This window comes from Protopterus annectens, chromosome 13.part0, assembly GCF_019279795.1.
Source record: "Protopterus annectens isolate FY-2018-M chromosome 13.part0, PAN1.0, whole genome shotgun sequence".
Taxonomy (NCBI): Eukaryota; Metazoa; Chordata; order Ceratodontiformes; family Protopteridae; genus Protopterus; species Protopterus annectens.
In genome coordinates, this window is record NC_056747.1 from 632,344,093 (window position 1) to 632,371,239 (window position 27,147).

At 41.6% G+C, this 27,147-nt stretch overlaps 1 protein-coding gene across 1 annotated transcript in view; it reads right to left on the minus strand.

Annotated features, from left to right (window-relative positions):
- LOC122787540 (multidrug and toxin extrusion protein 1-like) overlaps positions 1–27,147 on the minus strand; it is a 1,007,044-nt gene that overhangs the window by 555,628 nt on the left and 424,269 nt on the right. Inside the window, exons 5-6 of the mRNA XM_044054311.1 lie at positions 11,002–11,044; positions 10,399–10,443 (exon numbers count right to left, since the gene is read on the minus strand). Of these exons, the coding sequence (XP_043910246.1) occupies positions 10,399–10,443; positions 11,002–11,044 (88 nt within the window). The remainder of the gene's footprint in view (positions 1–10,398; positions 10,444–11,001; positions 11,045–27,147) is intronic.

Sequence of the window (27,147 nt, forward strand, 5' to 3'; positions counted from 1 at the left end):
GAAATGAATGCCAATACTGCATTGTTTGTCATGACTGAAGCAGTGAAGCTCTTTGTGTGTGGTAATGTAATAGCAGCAAGCTGCTTCTCACATTTGTAGCAAGTGTTTGCTACAGTTACAGAGGAAAGGAATGAGCTTTTTTCTTTCTAACTTCAAAAGGAACTTTTTTTTTTGCTCCTCAACTTTGACAGGGTGCCAGTTTAGGTAACTGTACAGGTATCAGACAACCTAACTTCAGTTGTCTTCTCACTACCCAATAATAAAAATTCATCTCCTAGGCACCATACAGTATCCTTTGCCCTCACTAAAATCTGTTCATCTAAAAAAACAAAGTGGCATATAGTGGACTGGCATATAGTGGAGAAATAAGGAACATTAAGTGGTGGAGATAATGGCAGAAAAAAATAGCTGAACAAATTTCTTGGGGTCTATATTATAATCTCGAAGTTACGGAACATCAAATACAATATGGTTGACAGCATATTACTGAAGTTCCGTAACTTTGAAAATTAAAAAAAAAAAATTAAAACTTCAAATGCTTACCCTAACGGGTTTAAGCAGGGGGCAAGTCCCCCTGTACCCCCCATTACTTAAATATACCAACTCTGAGATCGCACTTTAATGTAGTATGGTGCTAAAAGGGAAGATTTCCCTTTCCTGCACTGTAGTGTGATCACGGGAGTTGGTATATTTAAGTAGTGGGGTGGGGGGGGTGCAGGGCGGCTTGCCCCCCTGCCTACACCCGTTAGTTTTTTTTTTTGTTTTGAAATCTTTTTTTTTATTAAATTTCGATTGTTTAATGGTTTGATGCATAAAGTTCGATGTTTATGCATTCGATCCATTAAACAGTCGAGATTATAATATAGACCCAATTTCTTGTATGGTATGACAACAAAGTATCAGGACAGTTTGTAATTTATCCATGCATGCATCTATGTATTTCTCTTTTTCTTTCTTTCTCCCTCTGTCTACCACTTATTTGGACAGGATAAGGTTTTTCAAGTACCAGTCTAGCAACAGACTCCCATATTCTCAAAAAATAACCAGACATGGACACACACACAAACACACACACACACACACACACACATACACACACACACACATACAGTCAGCGACAGACAACACACACACAGACGGGCACAAACCACCACATCATCACATGCAGGAGGAAAAGGTCTGTATTGAATACAACATCCTCCAAAAATGGTGCAAACATTGGGGGAAGGTATGCAGATTTGACAAAACATGTCATTCTTAGTGTGGAACTCATCAAATCTTACACTTACCCACTTATTTATATGTTTGTTTACTTATTTTGTTAACCATGAAATTCCAGCAGTGCAAGATTCATTTTCAGTGAAGGTCTGGGGTGAAGAACTCTAGCATAGAACAAAAATATATACATACATTTAAATCAATTCTGTTTTACAAAACCTACATTTGTCCGTTTCTCCCATATGTTCAATGAACTTTGTAAACCAACGTGTACATAGCCCACTATCTTGGGCTGCAAATATTAACCTTTCATATTTTGGTTTGAATTTGCCTCTCCTTAACCATTCCTGGTTTTGATCCTGTTCAACATGAGGTTCTTCCAGAAGTTTTCTATAAGTCCAACTGTATTTTCCAAATTTCTTGCTTTCTTATCTGATCCTTCACCTTATATTTTTTCTTTTGTTTTTTTGGCACATTCAGTTGCTGCCTGATTTTTACCTACTTCTGGTTTGATTTCCATTCCTGCTTGACGCGGATATACTTCTGCTAGACTAAGCAGGGAAGTCATCTTAGATTTATTCTCATGTTTCAAAACCTTCACTACGTTTGGGTCTTGTGAGGTCAGCAGATATGTGTGCAGTTCCACAATTGCAGATCTATACATGTAATCAATTTCAAGGAGGCCCATACCTCCTTCGGAACGGGGAATATATAATCTTGGCAAGCACTGATTTTTATAAATCATTTGGTGAGTATGATGCATCCTTCTTGTTTTCATGTCTAATCGATCCAACATGTCTTGGGGCCACTCAATCACACCAAAACTGTAAGTTAGGACAGAAAGAGAAAACTGGTTTATAGCATGAATTTTACTCCTAGATGTCAAAGCTGTTTTCAGAATTCATTTAAGTCTTCTAAAATATTTCTTATTAAGTTTTATTCGCATTTGTTCATGTTTTATTGTTGATCCGTCATCAATTCCCAAATATGTATACACTCCCTCTTGCTCAAGTTCTTTTATCACATTCTTGTCCAAAATTAATGTTATAATCACGGCTTAATCTGTTAAGTAGACAGCTTAAAGGGTTAAGGGCAAGACAGAATAGCAGCGGCGACAGGGAGTCACCCTGGAATATCCCCCTTTGAATTTTTATCCCTGGAATAATAATTTGTCCTTTATCATGGCTTAATTGCAACGTGATCTGCCTTTGTTTCATAGGTTGGTACTAGGCTATCGGCCCTAGGGCCTATACAAGCCTAACCATAACAATTCCCTGGAGATAAACAGCCTCTGCAAGGCTCGAATCCAGGACCCTGCACACCATACCCAAAGTGATTTACCACTAAGCCATGTCAGACATCATGATATGGTCATGGTCACTGTAATGTAATTGATCAGTGCAGCGTATCTTATACATTTTTAAGCACTCTTTTATCCATGAATATGGGATGCTATCAAATGCTTTTTTGTAGTCAATCCATGCCATACTTAAGATTCTTTCACTTTTTACAGTTCTCCATTATGACTTTATTAAGCAACAGATGACTTTCTTTTATTACCTTTTTGCTCTATTGCCATGATTGAATTTTCTTCTACATGACAAACTCTGTCGACATCAATTCTGGTGTATAGTTTTATATGTCGTCAGAAGGCAAGTTATTGGTCTATAATTTTTAGGATAACTTGCAGGTTCACTCTTAAGTAGGAGCATTGCTTTTCCTGTTGTTAACCAGGTTGGTGTCTGTTCAGGGTGTGCATATAAATAGTTCTTACTCGCGGCTAAATCTTCGTGTAAAGATGTTAATACTTTTAGCCAGAAGTTAGGTACTGCATCTGGGCCTGGGGTTTTCCAATCCAGGGCTTTTCTTAATTTTATCTCAATCTCTCTGGCTGTTACATCATCCCATTTCATATCCTGTACCTTTTGAACTTCTTATTCTTTCTATTACTTCTATTCATTTAGTATCTTTGTCATGTTCCACAGGATCTTCATAGATATTCCTCCAAAATGTATCTATTTCTTCTTTTTGGTTGGTCTTTCAATTCCTTTTACCTCGTTTCCCAATTCTATATAGAACTTTTTAGAGTCATCAATAAATTGCTTATTTTGTACTTTTCCTTTATATTTATCTGTGTATCTAAGTTTTTCTGCCTGTGCTGAGATTGTTAGTTTATTACTTGCAACAGTACAAGATAGAGCCTGACCATTATAATACTGTGAATTGCTTTTATCACATCTATCTTTCTGAGTATTTTTGTTGAGCTGTTCCTTCGTCCATACTCTTCTAACAGTGACACTTCTTGTCTTAATCGCTTTATAGTTTATTCTGATACTTCCATGATGGTATTTGATTTTTCCACTTCCTTTCCCTTACTACCCTGTGTTCCTGTGGTAGAATTTTATCTGTTGTTAATTTAGCTGCATAGCAATAAATCTTGTTTATTTCTGTTATATTGCATGGATCTCTGTGGATAGTCCTAATTACTGTACTAATTTGTTTAATCAATCTTCTGACTTTTTGGGTTTTATTGACCTTCTGCAGTCTATTTCTTTCATTGATCTTAATATGTCTATCTATTTCTATTAAATCAAGCAACTCTTCTCTAAGCTCATTTTCTTCTACACTAAGGGCATATTTTTTGTTCATCATTTCCTGTGGGCAATCTATAGAGATTTCTATAGCATCTTCCTGTGGCACATCCTCTTCAATTTCATTCTGCATCATCCGTTGCTCTGTCATATGGGAACTGACTGGCCTATCACTCCTCAACACTGCCTGTGTCAATACCCAGCTAGGAGAGTTTCTCAATGATCCCTGAGTGGGGTATTGTGTCAAAAGCCTTGGCTAAATCAAGATAGGTGGCATGTACTGTTTTCCACTCATCCAGGGCTTTGGTAACTTTCTCAAAGAAGTTCACTAGGTTTAATAAGCAAGATCTACCCTTGACGAAACCAAACTGAGTTGGGTCAAGAGTCTGAAGGTTGTGTATGTCCTGGTTGGTAATGTCCATGATGATTCTTTCCATGGCCTTACAGATAAGGCTGGTGGCTAATGGGTCTATAGTTCCCAGAGTCGGTTGATGGACTCCCTTTGTGCAAGGGGATTACTGCTGCTGTTCTCCACTCACATAAGCACAAAACTAGTACTCAGGCTGTGGTTAAATAGACAGCTAAGTGGTTCTGCAAGGTCTTGTTTTAGATTGTTTAGTATGCAGCCTGGGATGTTATCTGGTCCCATGGAGGCCATATTTTTGGCCTTGGACAGCAACTGAATGACCTGTTCTTTGGAGATAATCGATAGAGGACAGGTATCAGGAATGCTATGGGATATGGCTGATGGGGACAGAGGGGTGAAGTTGTTGCCAAATCTGTCAGCTAGCAGGTTGGCAATTTTTTTCAGATTCAGTGAGAGTGGTTCTGTCCTCTATAAGTTCAGCACACAGCTGGGTATTCCCTTTGAGGTTACAGAGATAGCTAAAGAATGTCTTATGATTGTCTTTAGCTAGGGATGCCAGTCTAGTCTTGTAACCAGCTTTAGAGGACTTTACAATATTTATGATTTGCTTGTTTAGGCTGTGTAGGGTAATCTTCCTTTGTTGAGTACGTTCCTTTTTGTTCATAGATACAAGTTTCTTTCTTTTGCTGTATAACTTATTTATACTTGCAGTCCACCGAGATGTTTGTTTTTAAAAGAGGACCTGGTTTTAGTCCTGTCAGGAACAGCAGAGTCAAGTGGCTGTAGAGGGCATTTGTGTACTTCTTTGCAAAGGTGTCATTGCTATTTGTGTTACCAGGGGCTTTGAAACCATTTATACCACTGCTTAAGAGGCGATAGTCTGCTTTGGAGAAATTTTTCTTTTTTTTTTCTTTTGCTCCTGTGGGAGTATCAGGTCTGATCTTAACTTCAATCAAAACAGATTTATGGTCTGACTTAACTAGGGAGGGCAGCACACTAAGGGTAGTGCAGTAACCCCTCATGTTGGCAACTACTAAGTCTAGGACATTTGAGCCCCTTGTGGGGGCGCAGATCAGCTGTTCCAGTGCATTTGAGTTAAAGTCCGGGAACCTCAGTGCGATCATGTTTGCGCTCATGTAAGTCACTCAATTGATGAATGGGTAATTGAAGTCTCCCATGATCCAGGTGTCTGGCTGAAAGTTTCAAGTAAGTTCAAGTAGGTAGTGTGTTTTTCCTGGTTCATGGTGGGGGACCTGTAGCTAGCTATGATGTGGTAGGGTATTTTGCCTATAGTTATTTGGACCTGTGGTAGCTCAAGAGAGTAGTACTGTTTCACCAGTCACGAGGTGTGTTTGGATTTAGTGAAAATGGATACACCTCCACCTTTGGTTCTTTCATGCTCATTATGGAATCTGAACATGTGGAAGCACTGCACAGCCAGGGTACTCTCTGTGGCCTTGAACCAAGTCTCATCGACAGTACAGACGTCAGCATCTTCCCAGTTGAGGAGTGCTTCCAGGGAATGCAGCTTACTCTTTAGGCTTCTAGTATTAAGCAGCATGACCTTGAGTTTGTCTCTAGAATATTTTTTTTTATGTTGGAAGTTTTTCTGTTTAGACATAGGCTAAAAAGGCACTATGAGGGAGGCAGGCATCTTTGCCAATATCCTAAAACCTTGAGGAGACAGGTGAAGGCCACCTCTGGCAAAGCATCGGTCTGTAGACCATGTCTTCTCAGGCTGAAAGATACTGAATCACCTTGGAGTGACACAAGAAGCTAAGCCAATTGATGAAGTCAATAATTTTTTGTCTATACTGTGGCATCATCATGGCCCGCAGTGGTGGTGCTGCAGTAGCGTTGTCGCCTCACTGTAAGACGCGGTCCGGTTCGATTCTCAGCTACAGTGTCTTCAGCGTGGAGACATGCGTGAATGGGCATACCTTCGTTGAAGGTTGTGCATCAGGGCTGGTAACTCGGCATGTAAAAATAAACTACCAATCATTAGTGGACCGGAGTTCCGCTGTGGCGAACCCTAACCGGGAAAAGCCGAAAGACACAACAACAACAACTGTGGCATCATCCTGTACTGCGGTGGTGGTGCTGCAGTAGCGTTGTCGCCTCACAGTAAGACGTTGTCCCATTTGATTCTCAGCTAGAGCGTCTTCTGTGTGGAGACATGCATGAATGGGCGTACCTTCGTTGAAGGTTGTGTGTCAGGGCCAGCAACTCGGCACGTAAAAATCTACTGCCAATCATTAGCGGACCGGAGTTCCGCTGTGGCAACCCCTAACTGGGAAAAGCCGAAAGACACAACAACAACAACTGTGGCATCATCCTAGGTGAAGGTAGAATGCTGCTTGGGGCTAGGGGCATACCTACCTGGCATACACAATCTGAGAGTTCTATCTTGTCTCTCTTCATATAGTCCAGACGAGTAGGTTTCAAGTCAATCACTCCAACATATACTATGACAAAGTCATAACGGTAATTGTTGCTGAGTGACTTGAGTATATAAGTGACTTGACAGATCCCGGCACCTGACAGGCAGCTGACTGTGAACTTCTTCTTGTCCAGCCTGGTCAGAGGGATGTCTTTGTGTCACACTATTGAGTCGCCTGTGAACAGGCCATTTGGTTTTGAAGTGTTTTGCATTAGAGGGCTTAATTGCTGAGACACTGATATGTGTGTTATGTGTACTGGTGAATTCTGTTCATGTACCAATATGTGAGGTTTGTTTGTGCTTGGGAGGTCTCTGGTCTTCTGGTAGGCTCGTGGTTAGTACCTCCGCATATGTGGGTTTATGTGCCTTGACTTTATCTTGTGAAATATAAGAGGTGTGTGAGCTTACAGCCTTTTTAATGTCTTGTTTATCGTTATGTGGGAGGACTGATTCAAGTTTCATGGTATAGTGACATCTCTCACATATTGTGTTTGTTTACTTTAGGAGAAGATGGTTGTCAGTATACATGAAGCAATTGCTACACTGTCTCAGGATGCCCATGTCAATCAGGCTGGCTGGAGAAATGTTGGGAAACTGACTGTCCATAGCAACAGGTAATTCCTAGTTTGTTGGAGGGCAAAATATCATCTGCTTATCTGAAATTAACAATGGAACTTAAACATATATAGAATCAGTGAAGTGGGGCGACTCTACTCAGTGCTTAGCTGAGCTGCCTACAGTAGAGCATTATACAACCGAGTTACCCAAAGAGCAGCAGAGAAGCCTGAGAGGGTTTCGCAGAGTGGTATTTAGGGAAAAAAGTGATTTTAGGCATTTGTGCCTACACAAGGCATCACTAACCCCCATTGCATGGTGTGTAGCTAAGTGTAAACACGGTGTTTAAATACAAGTGAAATTAAACAGTTCTAACACAATCTGCTAATAGGTAAGCCCCTCACAGAGTCTTTATTCCAGCAATCTCTATCTCAGATGGGTCCTAAGCTACAGACTTCTGCCACAAGGGTGCAGGGAGGCCCTCAATGTAAGATGGCTGATTTTAGTGCTCGAGTGATGCCAAACAATCTAGATTCAGCAAGTTTGAATCTAGCCTATGCTACTTAAGGCAGAAGAACCAAATATACAAAGTGAAGAAAGAAACAATCACAGCAGCAAAAAAACAGTAAAAATGAAGCAAAAGTTCAACCGAATATAGTACACAAGTGCAAAAAACAGGCTTAAATTCTTATACAGACCCTGGTAGTCATTTGCCTACTATATACCTATGAACCTATGAATTTCTATATTTTCAAGTCCAAAGTCATCCCACCTTTAAAAAAGGGAGAAAAAGAGGATCTCTCAAGTCCAAGGCTGCATGATGTTCATCTCAGAATAACAAAGTAAAATTAAAGTATCCTACTCACTAATTTCTGTTTAGCCATCCATTTTCTAAACTACTCTTCCTGGAAAGGGTCAAAGTGGTAGAAAGCCAAGTGGAGTAGACCAGACCTCCATATACCCAGCAACAGTCTCCAGCTCAGTATGGAGGATCCTCGGCTACTCCCACATGAGCTAAGAGATATAATCTCTCCAATGTGTCCTAGAGCCTCCACCTCAATCGAATAGCCTTAACATGGGCAAGCTCTGGCTGCTCTCAGAGGTACTCCCATATTGCTGGGCTCCTCACCATACTGCAGAGTGAGTATTGCTACCTTATGAAGGAACATCATTTCTGCTGCTTGTATCAGTAAGCTCAACCTATTTTTCAATAGTCAAAGCTCATGACTATAGGTGAGGATGTGGACACAAATTGAGCGGTAAACTGATAGCTTAATTCTTCAACTAATATTTCGGTTCAGCACCGTACTGTGTGGTACAATGCATGCAGTATTGAGCTGCTACACCCATCCATTGGTCAACTGCTCGATCTCCTCTACATTTAGTTATGAATGAGACCTCCTGATAATTTAACTGCTCCAACATAGTTGGTTGTTGCCACCATCTGCAGGGGATAATCCACTTTTCTGGGCAGAAACATGACCTCTAACTGGAGGTATTGATTTTTATTCCATCTGCTTCACACTCAGTGGTGAATTATTCCAGCGCACACTAGATATCAGTCGCATGAAATGACCAGGATAGTATCTACAAATAATAAAGATTCTACTCTCATGTCCATAAACTGGACAGTCTCCAGACTTTGGCTGCACCTTCATAACCCGACCATGAAAATAAACATGAGGGGAGACGAGACACAGCCCTCGGGAGTCATGAACCATGAACATATTCAGCTTAACACTGACATTAAGGATACAACTCTCAGTCCTCAAACAAAGACACCAAATAGCACACACAAGAGCTCCTGTGATAATGTACGGTTATAGCAGTTCCCACAAGACATTCTGGAGAATATAGTCATAGACTTTCCACAAATCTACAAAACCTATGTAGATATGAAGACATGTATTTAATTTTTAGAATGTAATGCTCACTGATATCAATTATGACAGTCTCTATTTTGCTCAAAGTCACTGAGAACCCTATATAAATTGCCTCTTGTGGCACTATTACCTGCACTTTAAATTCTGCTTGAAATACAGTTTAGTTTGATTTTAAACTACAGATTTTTTATGAAATACGCGAATCACACTTCTGCTTTTTTTTTTATATACTCACTGCATATCACATGTCTGAAGTCATGACTACTAAGTACAATGAAAAAAGCCTTTTTAAAAAGCTATAATTAATTATTAAATACTAACTATATGTATATATAATAGAATATATAACAAATGAAGAAATAAAAAATGACAAAAATAAATACCCCCTTGAATAAATAATAATAAATATATATTAAATTTATATATATATAAATACTATATATAAATATAAATAAAGTAATAAAACAAAAAAATAATTGATATAAATAAATCATATATCAACATATTAAAACACATATACATAAACCTATGACTTGTTACATATTTAGAGGCCTGAAAGTTTCTGTACAACTGTCTTACTGTCATTTTGAGCCATGTCATTCCTTTTAGAGTTCAAAATTTTAGGATAGAATCTCTGGTTATAATAGGAAGGTTAAATCTTTTTTTCTTTACGCTTTCTGATCATTTAGGCAATCATGAGAGTTGCTTGCTTCCCTCCTGACATCCTAGCATTACTGGCCTAACTCCTCTGTCAGGGGGGGGAGCATGCAACCTGTATTACCGTGGGAGGTACAACACCTTTCCAACACAAATGTACGCTTCTGTGTACTTGTTCGATGTTAAACAGTGGCTTGGTGAGCCACAAGCATGCCCCCAGTTTGTTGGCCTACCTCCTTCTTTTGAAGAAATTGCTACAGCCTACGACTGGCTCTGGCCTCCTTTCCCCTAGGATGGACACAACTATCTTACTTGCCAGCTCTGTAACACACCCAAGCCACTAATCAAACTCAGGTTACCTGGGATGTAGTCAAGGCTTTATCACTCTATGCTACAGAGCAGGCATAAGTCACTTGCATCTGTTAAAGTGCAATATCTTAAGGTGCTGCAAATAAGAATAAGGAGTATATAAAATGAAGGTGTCTACTGGCAGACTTATCAATAAAGATGTCTCTTAGTTTCAGTAGCTGTTATCTGCAGGAGATGGGGGCTACCTGGCATAGAAATAAGATCTGTTAACTTCAGGCAACAATAAAAATACTACTTAGCATAAAGTTTATTTATACTAAAACTGTATCAAACTTCAATATTAACACTCGCCTAGAAATGTACCCTACTGATAATTACCTGGTTCTGTAAATATCTTGACAGCAGTTGGTATGTAAACGCTGCCTTTGGGATAAAAAAAAATAATGGTAAAACATTTGAAAACAAGTAGCTTAACACAATCTTTGAAAATGTCATTCTTCATAGTGAATGCAATAGTTTAACAACTGAAAACATTTTAATTTTAACAACTGAAAACATTTTCATTAACAAGTAATGTATTACTGTTCTACATCTTCAGAAAATAACATTTGGAATTCTGGCATGCTATAACAACTAAATGGTTTAAATACATTCAAACAGCTACATTACTGTAAAATTATATTTTATAGTATTTTAAAATTTAGCTTCTTCACACAGTGGTGTGATTTTAACTTTTATATTTGCACTCACCATTATATGTGGCAATCCAACATTAATCATACAAAATGGGTTATACTTAATTATATAGTACTAAGTGTACAGTATTTGTGTGTAAATTTTATCTTTATTAATGTCAAGTGCAACATTTAATGAGTTGACAGGCACATGCTTAACATTGTAAATTTCCTTGATGAAAGAACATCTTATGATAACAAAGACACCAGAAGTGTTTATTAAACAAGTGAAATTCTGAAAGCTTACCGGTAAGGCGGGAATAAAAATCTTCACATATAGCTGTGATAAGCTACAAGGAAGAAACAATACAAAATAAATAGAGCTCACGTAAATCAGCACCGCTCATTTCTGAACAAGTAGTTTAGATGCACTGTATAAAATAGATAGATAAATAAATAAAATAGCTACATCAATGACCTACATACGGTTATGGCTAACACTGCATTCCCTCTGAAACACTCCAAATATGTAAACAAAGTTAGAAACTGACAAAAGTTAAGACAAAATGCAACTCTAGAGCACCACTGCAAAGATGATGCACTCTGTTGTGTGCATTAAGGGCTGAGGAATATGGTGCAAATGGTCTACATGAAGTGGAACTGCAACAAATAGAGAAGTGGGGAAGGGGACATTGCAGTACCACATTGTCACATTTCCCTATTTTACAGTTTTTAATTTTCTGAGAATTAAGAGAATGAAAGCTGCAAGAGACAATTTATGACTAAATACCTAACTTCCTTAAACATTCAGTTTCCAGTTTTCTCTGCAGTCTTTAAACTACAAAACTAATGTGAAAAAACAGTGGAAGACAGTACATCTACAAAAGAAAACAACAAAGCCCCACATACATCCACAGAAGGGCCTTGTTGTTGTTTCTTCCATAAATACATTGTATCTACAGAAAAATGTATATACACTTCCAAAACAAGGAGGGAGTCACGGTGAGCAGCCTGGGGGGGCGCCCGCCATGCGCCACATACAAGGGTCACATTCACTCCAAGGCAATAAATAAAACTCAGCTCAGTCATTGTCCATGCTGGTGTGAATGACCCCTCCCTGAGACCTCTACATGAAAGAAATAAAGCTCTCAAAAATGAGCATGAAGAGGTATGACCAGCATTCCTCCTGAGACCTGAGCTTGGGTAGCATCACACCAAGAATGCCGCATGAATGAAGACAATATGATCAATTTCAATTGGCTTGGCAAGTACTGGTGTCATTCAAAGTGTGTCTCAATGCAATCAATGCTGGGATAATATCGACCCGATGAGCCTTCGCTAGGGCTCGCACACTAGGGACGGCTTGTCACCCGGATAGCAGGCTTCGGATATTGGCAAAGGCTTTTTTTTTGGCAAAATCAAAAAAGAACCCACACCTCCAAACCCACCTCCAGGTAAACTAACTAGCAGTAATGCTACTCATGTCCAAGTCTCAAGACCAACTTTCGAATCAAGATGAAGCTCTCCTTAGCATGGATTAGCATGGGAGAACAAACCAGTCTGTGCAGTAAGTAACAGGGACCTGGTTCAGGTTCTTCCAGCCAACCCTAGGTTATACCCACATACATGCTTTCGGCTAGGAACTTGAGACAACCACAAAAAGAGGGGACCCACGATAAACATCAAAAGATACCACACAAGCAGGTAACAATACACAAAGCACTAACAGTAAGAATACATACATCAACACTATACAGTGCACCAAAGCCTACCACTTACTATAGCCTCCCACCCACTCCCACCCAAAACCCAGGACCCCCACTCGCCTTCTGGAGAACACTTTTATACATGATGGTCTCTCCAAACACCCATATATGGAGCGACTCATCAACTAACAGCACATAGACTGCTCCAATTACCTAGCTGCTAAAATCCTATGGAACAACCAACATGAACTCAAATGCTATGGGGCAACTTTATCCCCACTCATCAAAGATCAGGACCTACATGCATCTCACATGATCATCACCAAACTGGGGACTTCAGTGTATCCCTCAGTATCCCCACTGGTAAGACTAGACTCCAACACTGATGTGAAATCACCCCACAACCCCACCCCTAAAAACGCCCAGAAAACAACAGTAGCAACAAATTGGAATCCTTCAAACTAGGTGGACTGAGGCAAAATCCTTCAAATAAACACCTGGGCCTACTCAAAAATAATGGCACAGACCACATGCATGCTTTATAGGAACCAAATAAAAACACAGACCCAATGCTCTGATCATGCTAATCCCCAAATAAAACCCAGACCCAATCTAAAACCCAACAATACCAGGACCATACTACAGCCAGGAAAGGGAAGGTACAATAGGGAAAATCCCAAAAAAAATCCCGGGCACAAAGGTAATTGTAACAGGAACCTGCAAAGGAGAAAAATTACACATAAATTACTTAAGGCCACAAGGCAGAAAAATCGCTGATGCGGGACACAAGGATAATCTGTAGGCTTTGCTCAGGATTAGTCCAAGTACAAATGAATAAATATAGGAACAGAACATTGCCAACATCCCAAAAATACACCGAACTCCACAGGACATTGCTAACCAAAAAGCTGCAGGGTCAAGCGCAACCCCCCCCAGGACATCAAAAGGGCAAATATCTATGCCACTGTAGAAAGCAAAAACACAGCATCAATGGGACCAGATGGTGTCCGCCAGGCGGTCTAAAAACTCCAGAAGAAATGGGACAAACATGGGTCATGAACGTGCCCCCTACCTAAAACCTCATAGGGTGCTAGAAGAGTTACAGCCAAAAACAGTGGTCCCTCAAATCTGGGACCTCATATACAGCCATCCTGGAAAACCACCAAAACAAAGTGGTCCCTCTCCTGCAAGCTATGGAAAGGATCATCATGGACCTCTCACCCCAAGAGGATGGGACCTATGGACTGATCAGCCATGGTGGCGATCATGGACCCCATAAGGTCTGCTTGGGGAACCAAGAAACCTTGGATCCTACCCACCCCACTCGGCTTTGGCAGATCCTGCAAGCCTCTTAAACTTGATTTCCTTGATCACTCACTAAGGCTATTGACGCAGGGACTATAGAACCCACATTACTCAAACATGAACCCCCGCAGAAATCCAATAGATACCCCACCGGCATGGTAGATAACCTCTCACAGGCTTAAAACCAAACCCCATGTCACTAGATAGAAGAGAAATGATTGGAAGGACAGAACTGTCATGGTTAGAATTGCTGGAGTCAGAATTGAAAACAAGGCCAGAAGTGGTGTCCCACGGGGCTCAGTCCTGGGACTTGACCGGGTATATATAACTAAAGGTACAGGCCAGGCCGGGAAAAGGACTGGCTGACCACAAAATAGAATGACTGCACTGGGGCAGAGCCATGGCCTCCTGCCCCCACAAGCATCCTCCAAAAGGCCTCCTTTGGCAGAACAGGGGGTAATCAAGCTATGGCCTCAAAGGTAATGCTGTAAGCTCAATGCCTTTGGCAACACCAAAGTGTTTGTTTGATGTAAGGTGGAAAAATCAATTGGCCAGCCAAAGTAATTACATACTAACAATAATTGCACTGCTGCCATATGAGAATGGTTTAACGGTGTGTGACAAAAAGTTACAGTAACACTGATATAAAGGAACACAAATTTAACTGAGCAGCTCTCCTCCAGTCCATGTTGATTAAAATCCGCAATCAATTATGACCAATCTGCCGACTACCAAATGTGCAGCGTCACAGCACAAGTTTTCAGCATATGAGACTCGATTTCATTCAACAGCCAGAAGGCAGCACAAGTGGTGCTACAGTTAACACTGCTGCCCCATAGCATCTGTTCCTCCAGTCGTATGTGCAGGATTTACTGGTCCTCCCTATGTCTGTGTGGGTTTTCAGCTGGTTCTCCAGTTTCCCTCCACATCTCAAAGACATGCCACTAGCGAAATGGCAATTTTTCAAACTGCCCTTAGATGTGAAGGTAATCTATGAGTAAATAAGTGAATATGCATGTGTGTGTGTTTGTCTGTACACCTGTACATATGCACATGTATATATGTCCATCCCATCCAAGATCAGTCCTCTGGTTTAAGGGTACTGAACAGTAGTTTAGGATCTGGGATCTTGTATGACTTTGAATAGGATAAAGAAAGTTCTGGAAAATGAAAGAACAAACCAAGCATATGCACATACCCCCAGACACTGCAGGTATGCAACACCTACCATGGAAGAGTTGCATGTATAATTCAAGGCAGAGGAGATACTGACAAAAAAGAAATTACAGTATTATAGGAGACATGGATAAGTCACAGCACCCCACTACTTAGACTGTATGTTCAGTACAGCTCAAAGCAGGAATGTGAGACATCTATCATATCTTATAAATCTTGCAACTAAATTTACAAAAAGTATGTAGTGCTGTACAGAACTCAACCTGTCATGAAGTACAGCCACACAAAACTATATATAATATTTGTATACATTTATTTTAGATACATGTCTGTAAATATAATCAGGCTGTGTATTGGCTAAAATCACAAATCAGGTAAGACAGGCTCAAAAATACATCCTTTTTTAAATTCCTAGTGAAAGTATATGATCTAAATATATATACTTATTCATGAATAACAGCTGGTGTTTGATGAATGAGACTATTATACTCCAATGCTCCCAAAGACAGTAAAAAAATACTAGAGCAGATATGCTGCCAAGCACAGAATCACCATATCCTGCAATTTTCAGGCACTCAGGATGTTCACAGCACATACATCATATCTTAGAAACCATATCCATTACTGTAGATGGAATTCAGTAATGCAACAAGTGTGTGGGATTCAAAGTAAACAACAGAAACTTCTATGATTGTACGGGGAAACATCACAAAAATAAATTCCAATGAAAAGACTGATTTTCACCAGAAACACAAGGATTTTTTTTAGTAGGGGGAATGCTCGCCTATGCCTTCACATCCCTAGATCTCAAAATATACTAACACTGAGAGATTGCACAACCCTGACAAAAAGAGAAAAACAAATCAGTTCTGCTAGTAAAGGTGACTAAAACATGTTTGACAATTTACTTCAAACTATCCTCATTCCAAATGTCACTTTGATCACATCCATGTATCCTAAATGCATGTTATGAAATTTATCATAGTAATCAGAGAATAATTTAATTTTGAACTGTTTAAAGTACACAGTACACACACATTTATCAACTACTGCATTTTCAGAACTGTATGTAACAGTATTTAAGGGGGAAAAGTATTCTGCTTTAATTTCTGTTGTTCCGTTTCTATTGGCCGTAGTATAGATTGGATTCAGACTGGCTGAATCCAGTTCTGTTGGAGGATTGAGCACTAAAAATCAGGCATCTTCTTTTGGAGAGCCCCGTACCCTTGTGGCAGGAGTGTACAGTAGGACCATCTAATTGAAGGTCACTGGTTCAGGGTTCAGTCTGAGCTATTTCATTGGTTTAGGGCTCATTTTGAGTTATTTCATTGGTTCAGGGCTCAGTTTGAGCTTTTTCACTGGTTTCTTTGTATTAAACAAAAAAGGCAAACCAGGGCAAGTGAATAAAGACTAGTTAAACATAAACCAAATAATCCAAATGAAAGAATAACCAGTTAGCACATCAGAATCCAATAAAATCACAGTTCCAAAGTTTAATAAAACAGCATAAAAACAAACAGGAAAAAGACAAGCGCTGTGGACTCTGCAATAGAAGAGACTGACACAAGTTTTGATAGGTTCTTGGAAATTTTTAGAAGAGTGGAAAATAATATGTTATAATTTAAATGCCTGCGGTAGTAAAGGCTGCATTTAGAAGCTTGTTTGTTTCATAAAGTCGTACAAAGAGATATGAGAGTTTTAAGGATGCCTACATATGAGAATCAATATCCGGATCTGCTGAGGAAGTGGCAGGCCTTGAACATTGAGCTGGGATTTATATTAGACTGTTGATCCAACATTTTAAACCTATAGAGTCAGCTGTTTTACAGGAGCTTAACTCTGACTTTTGTACCACTGACAGTTTTACAGTTTCACTGCCCTGTAAAAGTATATTAGATGACCTCTTCTTGGATGTAATTGCTTTTGATAAGTGCTTGCAGGATGTCAAGAGCAAGATATTAGCCAGAGACTTTGCTGATTTTCAGAATGGCAGTATGTTTGCATGGTCAAAGACTGAACCCTCTAAACGACCTGTTTTGAATGAAAGGAGGGATACTCTTAGCTATGCATGTACTGTTTCTAAGGGATTAGATGCTGGTGTGAATTCTGTGTATGTACACTCTCAAGCCACAGTAACTGATCCACAGGCTCCCCCTCCCCTTATCATGGGTGAATGGAGTTTACCAGCAACAGGGACTCTGGTAAGTGAAAAAGTATCTAACCTCACTCAATCAGCCAAAACTGACAACTTAGGTGGTATGGACATTTATTTACACATACATTTACCAGACCCTCTAGCTGCCAAAGGAAAGAGAGATTGCTCACACAGCAGAGGCAAGCAGGTTCGGAAAAGGACACTGATGGCCAGGCAGCTGGATTTGGGGCCAGCTGTACATAGCAAGATTCCATGGACATAATTGTGAATATATTCACAGTCTCTCTAACCAATGAACAATTACAAGTGTTGTTAAGGGCCTTTCTTCTGTTCACTCTAAAGGCTCTACTCCGTGTGATGTACTCACAGACTTGAGACTATTTGTCTGGAACATTTCATTGAAATTAATGTATGGTTTTAATTCCAGTGTTCAGAGTGATATTTATAGAGACTTAGTTTGTTCCAGTGAATCCACCTTTGCTTGAGACTTTTCTGAAACTCTGTGAATAAGATATAGGTGAAATGCTGCAAAGTAAACACCATAGAGATTTCTTTAACCTCATTGAAGCACAGTATAAGGCTCTTATTGACTTAAATTTGATGGAACATCTGTAGATTAAACCTGCTGACAAAGGGGGTGCCACTGTTGTGATGGACACCTCTATGTATATTGACAGTATGTGCAGTATGCTATCTGAAGGTTTCACTTATGTTCTTTGTTTTCAATCTGATGTAAACTGTTATCAGGAATATGTTCAACTTGAAGTGATTTGTTGATAGAAAGGGATCTCACTAAGGAATTATTTGAATATTTCTTGGTAGAGCATCCTACCAACCCCGTATTATATGGTCTCCCCAAGACACGTAAATCCTTGGATAGTTCCCTGATGAGGCCTATTATTTCTGGCTGCGGTTGGGTAACTCATCCCCTATCTATTTCTGTTGAAAAGCAATTGCAACTAATTTTAGATAAAAAGTTTACATAAAGTCAACACTGTCCTTAGAGATGCCAATCATTTTTTGACATCTTTACTTGAGTGGTCCAATACCAATAATAGTGAAGTTTTTCTGTTGGTTACAATGGGTGTGGTATCACTTTTTACAGTGATACCCAATGACATAGGGATTGAGTTTGTTACTCTGTTTCTAAGTACTCTGATTAAAGTGCAGGATGTCTTCATCTGATTAGCTCACTTCTTGATGTGATCTTGAGTAACAATGTTTTCACCTTTAATGGTGAGCTTTATATACAGAGGGTGGGGGTAGCAATGGGGATGTCTTGTGCCAATAGCTATGCAAACCTAGTGCTTTCCTATTGGGAGTCACTTTATGTTCTTTATGAGAGTAACCTTTTTAAGCAGTATGTTCCCTACTATACTAGGTTTGTGGATGACATATTTTTTGTATGGACAGAGTCCATCTCTATGCTGCATAATTTTGGTGAGTACCTGCAACAGACCACTCAGTTTTTATGCTTTACTCCTAAGTTTTCTGCTGAGAATATTGAGTTTTTAGATGTTAAAGTTATTAAGAAACTGGATGGTACTGACACTCACGTTTACAAAAATACTTTTTTAAAAATGCAATATCTTACATTGGTAGAGTATGCATCTACAACACATTCCTAGGAATGTTTTGAAAAAAGAAGTTATGTACTTACCATAACATTTCATGTGAGTTATTCATCTCACCTTCATTCTTTACAGATGGGTTCGGAGCAGATCCCTCAGCTCCGATACGGCCAACTGCAAAGCTTGTGGTCTTCAAATAGCATGAGGCCAAGTCCCTATCCCATGATGCATCTGTGAATTAACTCAGATCTTGCTTGCTGCATATACTAATACAATATGTCATTCTTTCACCCCCAGAGAAAGGAATAGAAGGATTGAGTAACCAGGATGGATCCAGCATCTCGGTCATCTATCAGCCCAGGATGGGGTAGGAGGGAGGGATGTAAGAATGAAGGTGAGATGAACAACTCACATGGAACATTATGGTAAGTACATAACTTCTTTATGTGAAGTTGTTCAATCTCGCCGTTCATTCTTTACTGATGGGTAGCATCCCAAGCACCATTAATCTCGGGTTGCTCACATGAGTATATTTCTCAGGACCATGGATCCAAAGGAAGCCCTGTCAACTTTGTAATGAGTGATAAAGCTATGAGGTTTTGACCAGGTGGCTGCTGCACAAATGTTATCAATGGGAAGTCTGGCAGAAAAGGCAGATGATGTAGAAACTGCTCCGGTTGAGTGAGCCTCTAATCTTGTGTTGCAAAGGCATATTGGCAGCTGAATAGGCAATGGTGATATAATCACATAACCATTTAGATGGAGTTGTTTTAGCCACTGGTCTCCCCTTCCTGGAGTCTGAAAATGAAACAAAAAGCTGGTCTTATTTCCTGAAATCTTTTGTTCTATCCAAATAAAATCTGAGCTATCTGTGAACATCTAGTTTGTGCAGCATATACTCTAAATTGTTAGAATTGTTAGGGAAGAAGACTGGCAAATTAATAACTTGGTTGAGATTGGTTTCAGTACAAACTTTGGTCTAGAATGAGGGATTTGTTCTAAGTGATACTCTGCCAGCATGGAATATCAAATAGGGAGACTTGATGGACAAAGCCTGAAACACTGACACTCTGTGGGCAGAAGAGATAGCTACCAGAAAGATGGTCTTCCAAGACAAAAATATGAGATCACAAGATGAAGCTGGTTCAAAAGGGGGAAGAATTATGTGGGAAAGCATAAAATTTAGATTCCATGGAGAATTGGGAGATTTCACAGGAGGTCTAATATGAAAGGTCCCTTTGTGAAAGGCTTTGGATAATTTGTGAGACATGATATTCAATCCTTCAAATCCAAGATGAAAATTAGAAATAGCAGCCAATTGAACCCAAACTGTTGCTGCTGCAGCTTCTTTGTTAAAGATCATAGTCAAGAAGTCTAAGATGGAGGCCATAGGGGGCTTGGTAAAGATCAATATTATTTTTAGAGGCCCATAGAGAACATTTTTTCCATTTGCTAAGGTATAGCTTCCTAGTAGAAGACTTATGAGAAGACAAAAGGATCTGTTTTGTCTCATTGGAGAAGTTATGGAACCTGGCTATGACGGGAACTGGAGCAGCCAAGCTGTGAGCTTCAGGGACTGTACAGAGGGATGAAGATCCCCTGACGGGTGCATCAGAAGGTCTGGAACTGGGTCCAGAATACAAGGATCCTCCAAAAGATGAAGTCGAAGGAAGGAGAATCAAATCTGACGAGGCCAATGAGGGGCTATTAGAATGATGGTCCTTCCCAGAGTTTTTGCTTTCTGTAGAACCTTGGGTATCAACGGGATTGGTGGAAAGGCATAGAGGAGACCTGGAGGCCAATCGTGTACGAGTGCATCCCTTGGGGGTTCTCCCAGAGGGGGAATCAGGGCAAAGTTGCTTCTGCATTTCTTGTTGATGTGACTGGCAAAAAGGTCGCAGCAAGGCTGGCCTCACCTGTGGAATATCCTGTCCGCTATTTCTTTCTTGAAGGACCAGTTCTGTTTAAGGATTGAGCACTAAAAATCAAGACATCATCTTTTAGAGAAACTTCTCTGTTCCCTTGTGGCAGGAGTGTACAGTAGGACTATCTAATTGAAGGTTACTGGTTCAGGGCTCAAATTTGAGCTTTTTCACTGTTTTTCTTTGTATTAGCTGCTTTGCTCTTGTTTGCACAAAGTGCACCATCATATATCGCTGCACAGAGGGGTAACTCTTGGCGGTTATAGATGCAAAAGTGCCAGTAGACGTATTTTCCCTTAGAAGCAGCTGCTGTCTAGAACAGCAGTTCTTAAACAACTCTCAGCTGTTCAGCGAACAATCCAGCAACAATTTTACCTCTTACCTATCAACATCAGACCCTATAGATCCTCCCTTTTTTATAGACCTCCTACTGTACACCCTATGGGTTAGTCCCCCTAAAATAGCCCCCATGTTTTTCTCCTATCTGTGGAGATACCAGTTTCAAACCTTGCATTAGTTTCCTTCTGTTTCTCCTGCTTGGTTTACATGAGTTTTTTGAGGTAGTGCAGCCACTGCTTCATGTACACTGACAAACCCTTACTCCTAAATCACTCAAGTACAATTTGAGAGAGTTGTTCCTGCACTAAGAATCTGGAATCACTGGTCTCTTGCACCCAGAACACCAACACTAAACAGGTTTGTCAGCTCACAAACCACAACATCTACTCATAATATGCACCCAACACATAAACCTTCATATGCAGAGGTACTCTCCAAAAACCTACCTAAACACCAGAGAAGTCCAAAACAAAAACATGCTACACCTAACACTACACCCAAAGTACTCAATGCACATAAAAACACTAGCACCAGTGTGTTACCAAATTAGCTTTTATGGCAACTACATCTGTTCCAAATGTTTTAGTTATAGGTGACTCTACAGTGAGACATACAGACGACCCACTCACCAAGTTGAACAAAAAGGTTACGGTCAGCTGTCTGGTTCAATAATTTGTCAGATCACACATGCACTCAAGTCTCTCAACAAGTACCGTTATGACTCCGTCATAGTTCCTGTTGGTGTGAAAGACTTGAGCTGCAGCTCTCTGGACTATATGAAGACAGACATGACTGAGCTCTTTGAACATACCTCTCAACCTCTCAGTGCAAGAAATCTGGACAAAGCCAGAAAAAATGGGGGGGACAAAGGCTCAAAAATAGAGACAGAATTTAAATATTGCTCCTATAAACTTATAAAGTTGCTAGAGAAGCAGATTTTGCATAATTATGTATTTTCTGAAAGATATAAAGTAAAACTCCGTTATTATTTAGTGACTTCAATTTTCAATGATTTTCTAGAAAACCACAAATTTTATGAGGAATAAACAAAAGGTATGAAGCAAAAATCTGGACATTCTGCAAAAATCTGTGCAGTTGAGAGGTATGTCTCTGAATATGTGTCCCAGGCAGGTATGTCCCTAGCATTGAGCAGCATTTTACCCTTGCCTAGGATGATACCACAATATAAACAAAAATGATTGACTTCAATAATTGGCTTAGTTTCTGTTGTCATTCTAAAGGGATCCAGTTCCTGTCATCCTGGGATGAAATGGTGGATGGACCATGCTGCTTTGCCAGAGATGGACTTCACCTGGCACCTCTAGGCTTTCGGTTGCTGGCTAAGGCACCTGCCTCCCCCATAATGCCTTTTTTAGGCAAGGTCACAAAAATAAAATTTCCGATGTGAAAATATCATACACAAAGAAAAAAGAAGTTATGTACTCACCATAACGTTCCATCTGAGTAGTTATACTTCATTTTTCTGCAACCTGTGGGTATACGGATCCGTATCGGATCCAAGCCGGCAACTTTTTTCTAGCATCTGCTCCAAGCTCTTCCCCTTACCCATAATGCCATATTGTCTCCTATCTTCCCTCAGATCGAGTTTGCTGCAACTAACAATATATATGCAACTCAACCCAATAACCAACCTGAAAACAGGATAAGGTCCGGGGGATGGAGGGAGGGAATGTTGCAGAAAAATGAAATAACTACTCAGATGGAACGTTATGGTGAGTACATAACTTCTTTATCTGAAGTAGTTAACTTCATTTTATCTGCAACCTATGGGACAGAGTACCCAGCTACTCCGATCCTGGGAGGCCCTTATGGAAGGATATTCCTGAGCACTGCAGAGCCAAAGGATGCTCTATCCCTCAAAATCAGATTCAATTTGTAATGGAAAATGAAGGTATGTGAATTGGCCCATATCGCTGCTGCACAAACATTGTCCAAAGGTACCCTGGACCAAAAAGCAGCAGAAGTCGCCATGGACCTGGTAGAGTGAGCCTTAACTATACCAGGAGGAGATAAACCTTTTGCTTTGTAAGCATGTGAAATGCAAAGAGTGATCCATCTGGCTAAAGAAACTTTAGAAATAGCTTTACCCATAAATGCTTTGGAAAAGGAAATAAACAATTGGTCAGTCTTGCGGAAAGACTTCGTTCTATGAAGATAGAAACAAAGTTGTCTATGAACATCCAACAAATGGAGTTTGTATTCCCTTTATTTTGAAAGCTGGGAAAGAAAACGAGCAGATTAATGGACTGGTTTATGTTTGCTTCAGATGCCACTTTAAGTAAGAAGGAAGGGTTAGTACGGAGGGAAACCCTATCCTTATGGTAGACCAAATATGGAGGCACGGTAGACAGAGCTTGAAGCTCAGAAACTCTCCTAGCCGATGTGATGGCGACTAGGAAAGTTGTCTTCCAGGACAAAAATTTTAAGTCCACCGAAGCTGCAAGTTCAAAAGGAGGGGCTACCAATGCCTGTAAAACAAAAGTAAGGTCCCAAGGAGGTACAGAATCCTTGACAGGGGGCCGTAGCAGATACGTACCTTTAAGAAAAGCCTTACACAGCCTAGAGGAGGCTAAGGCCATGTTGTCTTCACCAACGTGAAAACTGGAAATGGCTGACAATTGTACTTTCACTGTGGAGGAACTATATCCTTGCTGAAAGATACCAGACAGGAAGTCTAACACCGCTGGAACAGGAGCTGTAAAGGGATCTATTTCTCTCTGTGAAGCCCAAATGGAAAAGCGCTTCCATTTACTGCAATATAGTTTCCTAGTGGAGTCTTTAAGAGAGGCCACCAGAATGGATTTTACCTGGGATGAAAGACCGGGAGTCCTGGCGATTAACGGAACTGGAGCAACCAAGCTGTTAGCTTGAGGCTCCCCAGATCGGGTGGACATGTCCCCGACAAATGGGAAATTAGATCAGGGCAGGGATCCAGAACTCACGGGGGAGCTAATAGATGAGACCAAAGAAATGGGAACCAAACCTGACAAGGTCAGAACGGGACAATGAGGATCACTTTGCACCGTAGTCGACAAGCTTTCTGAAGAAACTTTGGAATGAGAGGTAAAGGTGGATAAGCATACAGAAGCCTGGGGGGCCAAACATGGACTAGAGCGTCTCTGGGGACTTCCCCTGGGGAGGGAATCAGAGCGACGAACTCCCTGCACTTCGCGTTGGAAGGAGATGCGAAGAGATCGCAGCAAGGCTGACCCCATGCTAGGAAAATCTCCTCCACTACTGACTGTTTCAGAGACCACTCATAAGGCATCAGAATGGCCCGGCTCAATCTGTCTGCTAAAATGTTGGAGCACCCCGGGATGTGCGTTGCTATCAGACACTGACCGGTGGAAATCACCCATTCCCACACTCTCATGGCCTTGCGACACAGAGGGTAGGATCTGTTTTTCCCCCTGCTTGTTGATATACCAGACGACCGACATGTTGTCTAACTGAATTGCAATCAATCCGAGAGGGAGGACTGTGTGAAAGGCTTCCAATGCTAAAAGCACTGCCCTCATCTCTGGAACATTTATGTGCAAATTGGTCTCTGTCAGGGACCATGTGCCTTGGACTGTCCTTGCCAAACAGTGTCCCCCCCCCACTCGAGTTGGGAGGCCTCTGTGGTCACTGTGGTTTGGACTGGGGTGACACAAATGGACGTCCTTTTGATGTCTCCGGTGACGTTAACCACCAAAGAAGAGATGTCCTGCAGATGTAACTGATCTTGATTGGAAATTCCATGGGTAGGTCTAGCCAAGACCACTGGACAGCCAGAGTCCATTGAAGAAACCGCATGTGAAGGTACACACACGGGAGAATAGATAAGGCAGCAGCCACGGAGCCCAGAGCCCGGAGAACCTCGCTCGCCTTTGAAGACTTGGAGTTCGCTATCTGAGCTATGTGGCCCCTGAGATGTAGAATCCTGTCTGGAGTTAGGAATACCTTCATCTGCAAAGTGTCTAATTGTGCCCCAATGAAGTCTAGAATTTGTACTGGTTGCAAATGGGATTTGTGAACATTGACTGTAATTGCCAGTAGGTCTGCTAACCGAATGAAATAATCTCGGGCCAGACCCAAGTGATGCTTGTTGTGCGCAGCGAAGAGCCAGTCGTCCAGGTATGGAAACACCTGAATACCCTGAAGCCTCAGGTGAGCCGCTAAAACTGCCATTACCTTGGTGAACACCCTGGGGGGCTGTGGTGAGACCAAAGGGTAGGGCCCTGAACTGAAAGTGACTGGCTCCCAGCTGGAAGTGCAGAAACCTCCTGGAGCTTCTGTGTATTTTGATGTGGTAGTAAGGATCCTGAAGGTCTAACGAGCACATCCAATTGTACTCTCGGAGATAAGGTAGAATGGACTGTAGGGTGACCATCTGGAATTTCTGTTTTGCTACCTACAGGTTTAATGTTGACAGGTCTAGAATGGGCCTGAGGTCCCCTGTCTTTTTTGGCACCAAAAAGAACCTTGAGTAGACGCCTAATCCGGACTGATATGGGGGGACCTTTTCGATGGCTCGTTTGAGAAGCAGCTTTGAAACCTCTAGAGCTGCGGCCTCCCTGTGAGCGAGTGGAACATCCGGGAGGTGTTTTGTAATGTTTGGAGGGGCAATGAAAGGAATAGAGTAACCTCTGGATATTATCTGAAGAACCCAGCGATCTGTCGTAATGGACTCCCATGCCACTGGGTGTAAGGACAATCGCCTCCCAACTGCCTCCAGAGTAGGACAGTCGGGCAACCTCTCAGGGCTGCTGACCCCATCTATCAGAGAAGGGTTCCCTAGACCCGAAATTCCTGGGACCCCCTCTACCTCTGGGTCGGCGTCGATCCTGTCCCCCTCTGCCTCTGGGGAAATAGCTGTCCTGAGAATCCCGGGAAAACTGAGATTTTCAGAACCACATCTTCTTCTGCCCTCTTTGATTACTAGAGAAGGACCACTGAGGGTTAGAGAAGTGGACTTCGACGGCACACAAAGTCTTCCTGTCCTTTTCGCTCTGGACATGTGTGTCACATACTGTCTTCCCAAAGAGGGAAGAACCGTCGTAGGAAGCGTTGATAAACGACACCTTGAAAGGGTCCGCGAACTGACATAATCTGAGCCAGGCATGACGTCTCATGGCTATACCTGTCTCAGCCACTCTAGATGCTCCTTCTGTGGTGTGGGAAAGTAGCCGCATAGATGTATTTGAGATTGACTTCAGAGTAGACATTTTTGCCGAGAACAGCTGTCTGTCCTGCGGCAATAAAGTCTCTGGGGGTGACTCAGCGAATTCTGAAGCAAGGTCTCACTGAAGTTGAATCACATGTGCCAAATAATTCAGCGCACGGATAGAAAAAGTCACTGAAGAGTATACGCGCTTCCCAAACCTATCCACCGACCTGGACTCCTTGTCTGGAGGGTGGACTAAGGAACTCTCCTGTGCTAGTTCCTTCTTTGTGGCCGCTGCGACCAACATAGCATCAACTGGGGCTCCTTTCAACCAGGGTTGTCTATCAGAAGGAGGAGATAAAACCTTGTCAGGACATTTGGGGATGGGCTCTATGGTGTCGGGCTCCTTCTATGCCCTCGTGGTGATGAGGTCCACCAAGGGGTCTGCTGGTGGGGACACCCAGGAAGTAGATGGGCTCGTGCCAAAGGCCTCCAGGAACACTGACTCATCCCCAGAAGGTTTTGGGGCTGACCAACCTCCCCTCTGGCAGAGGATCTCCATAATTTCTCCAAAGGAGACGTCTTCGGGAGGTGACCTGGGGGAACCTTCTCCTTCATCTAAGTCAGTGTAAGAGGTGAGGGACTCGGGGGAGTCCAAGTGCCTCCTTTTGCACTTGCACTTGTGGTGGCCCTCTTCAGTGGGACTTTCAGAAGGGGATCCGCGAGCCGCAGGGGTTTCCTCGGGGAAAATGACCTGGGGATCCTCTGGCACGGGCTGTCCCTGAGACAGGATGAAGGGAGTCGTCGCCAAATCCAGGGGGGCCTGGTGGTATCCGAGGGGATGGGCTGGGGTCTCAATCCCTAGGAGAGAACCCTCTCCACCACTTCGAAGGCTGAGGGAGAAGTCCTCCCCGGATCCGAAGCGGGGACCGGAGACGAAGACAGGGTAGCCTGAGGTCCGAAGGAACGGATCGGGTCCGAAAGAGTCAGAGCTGAAGAATCCATTCCCCCCGGGTCTGACTCCTTGTCTGCGGCTCCGAGAGTCACTCGGATCCGAACAAGTCCAATCCGAGGAACTCAAGGTAACAGCCGGAGTCGAGGTTGGAGGAACT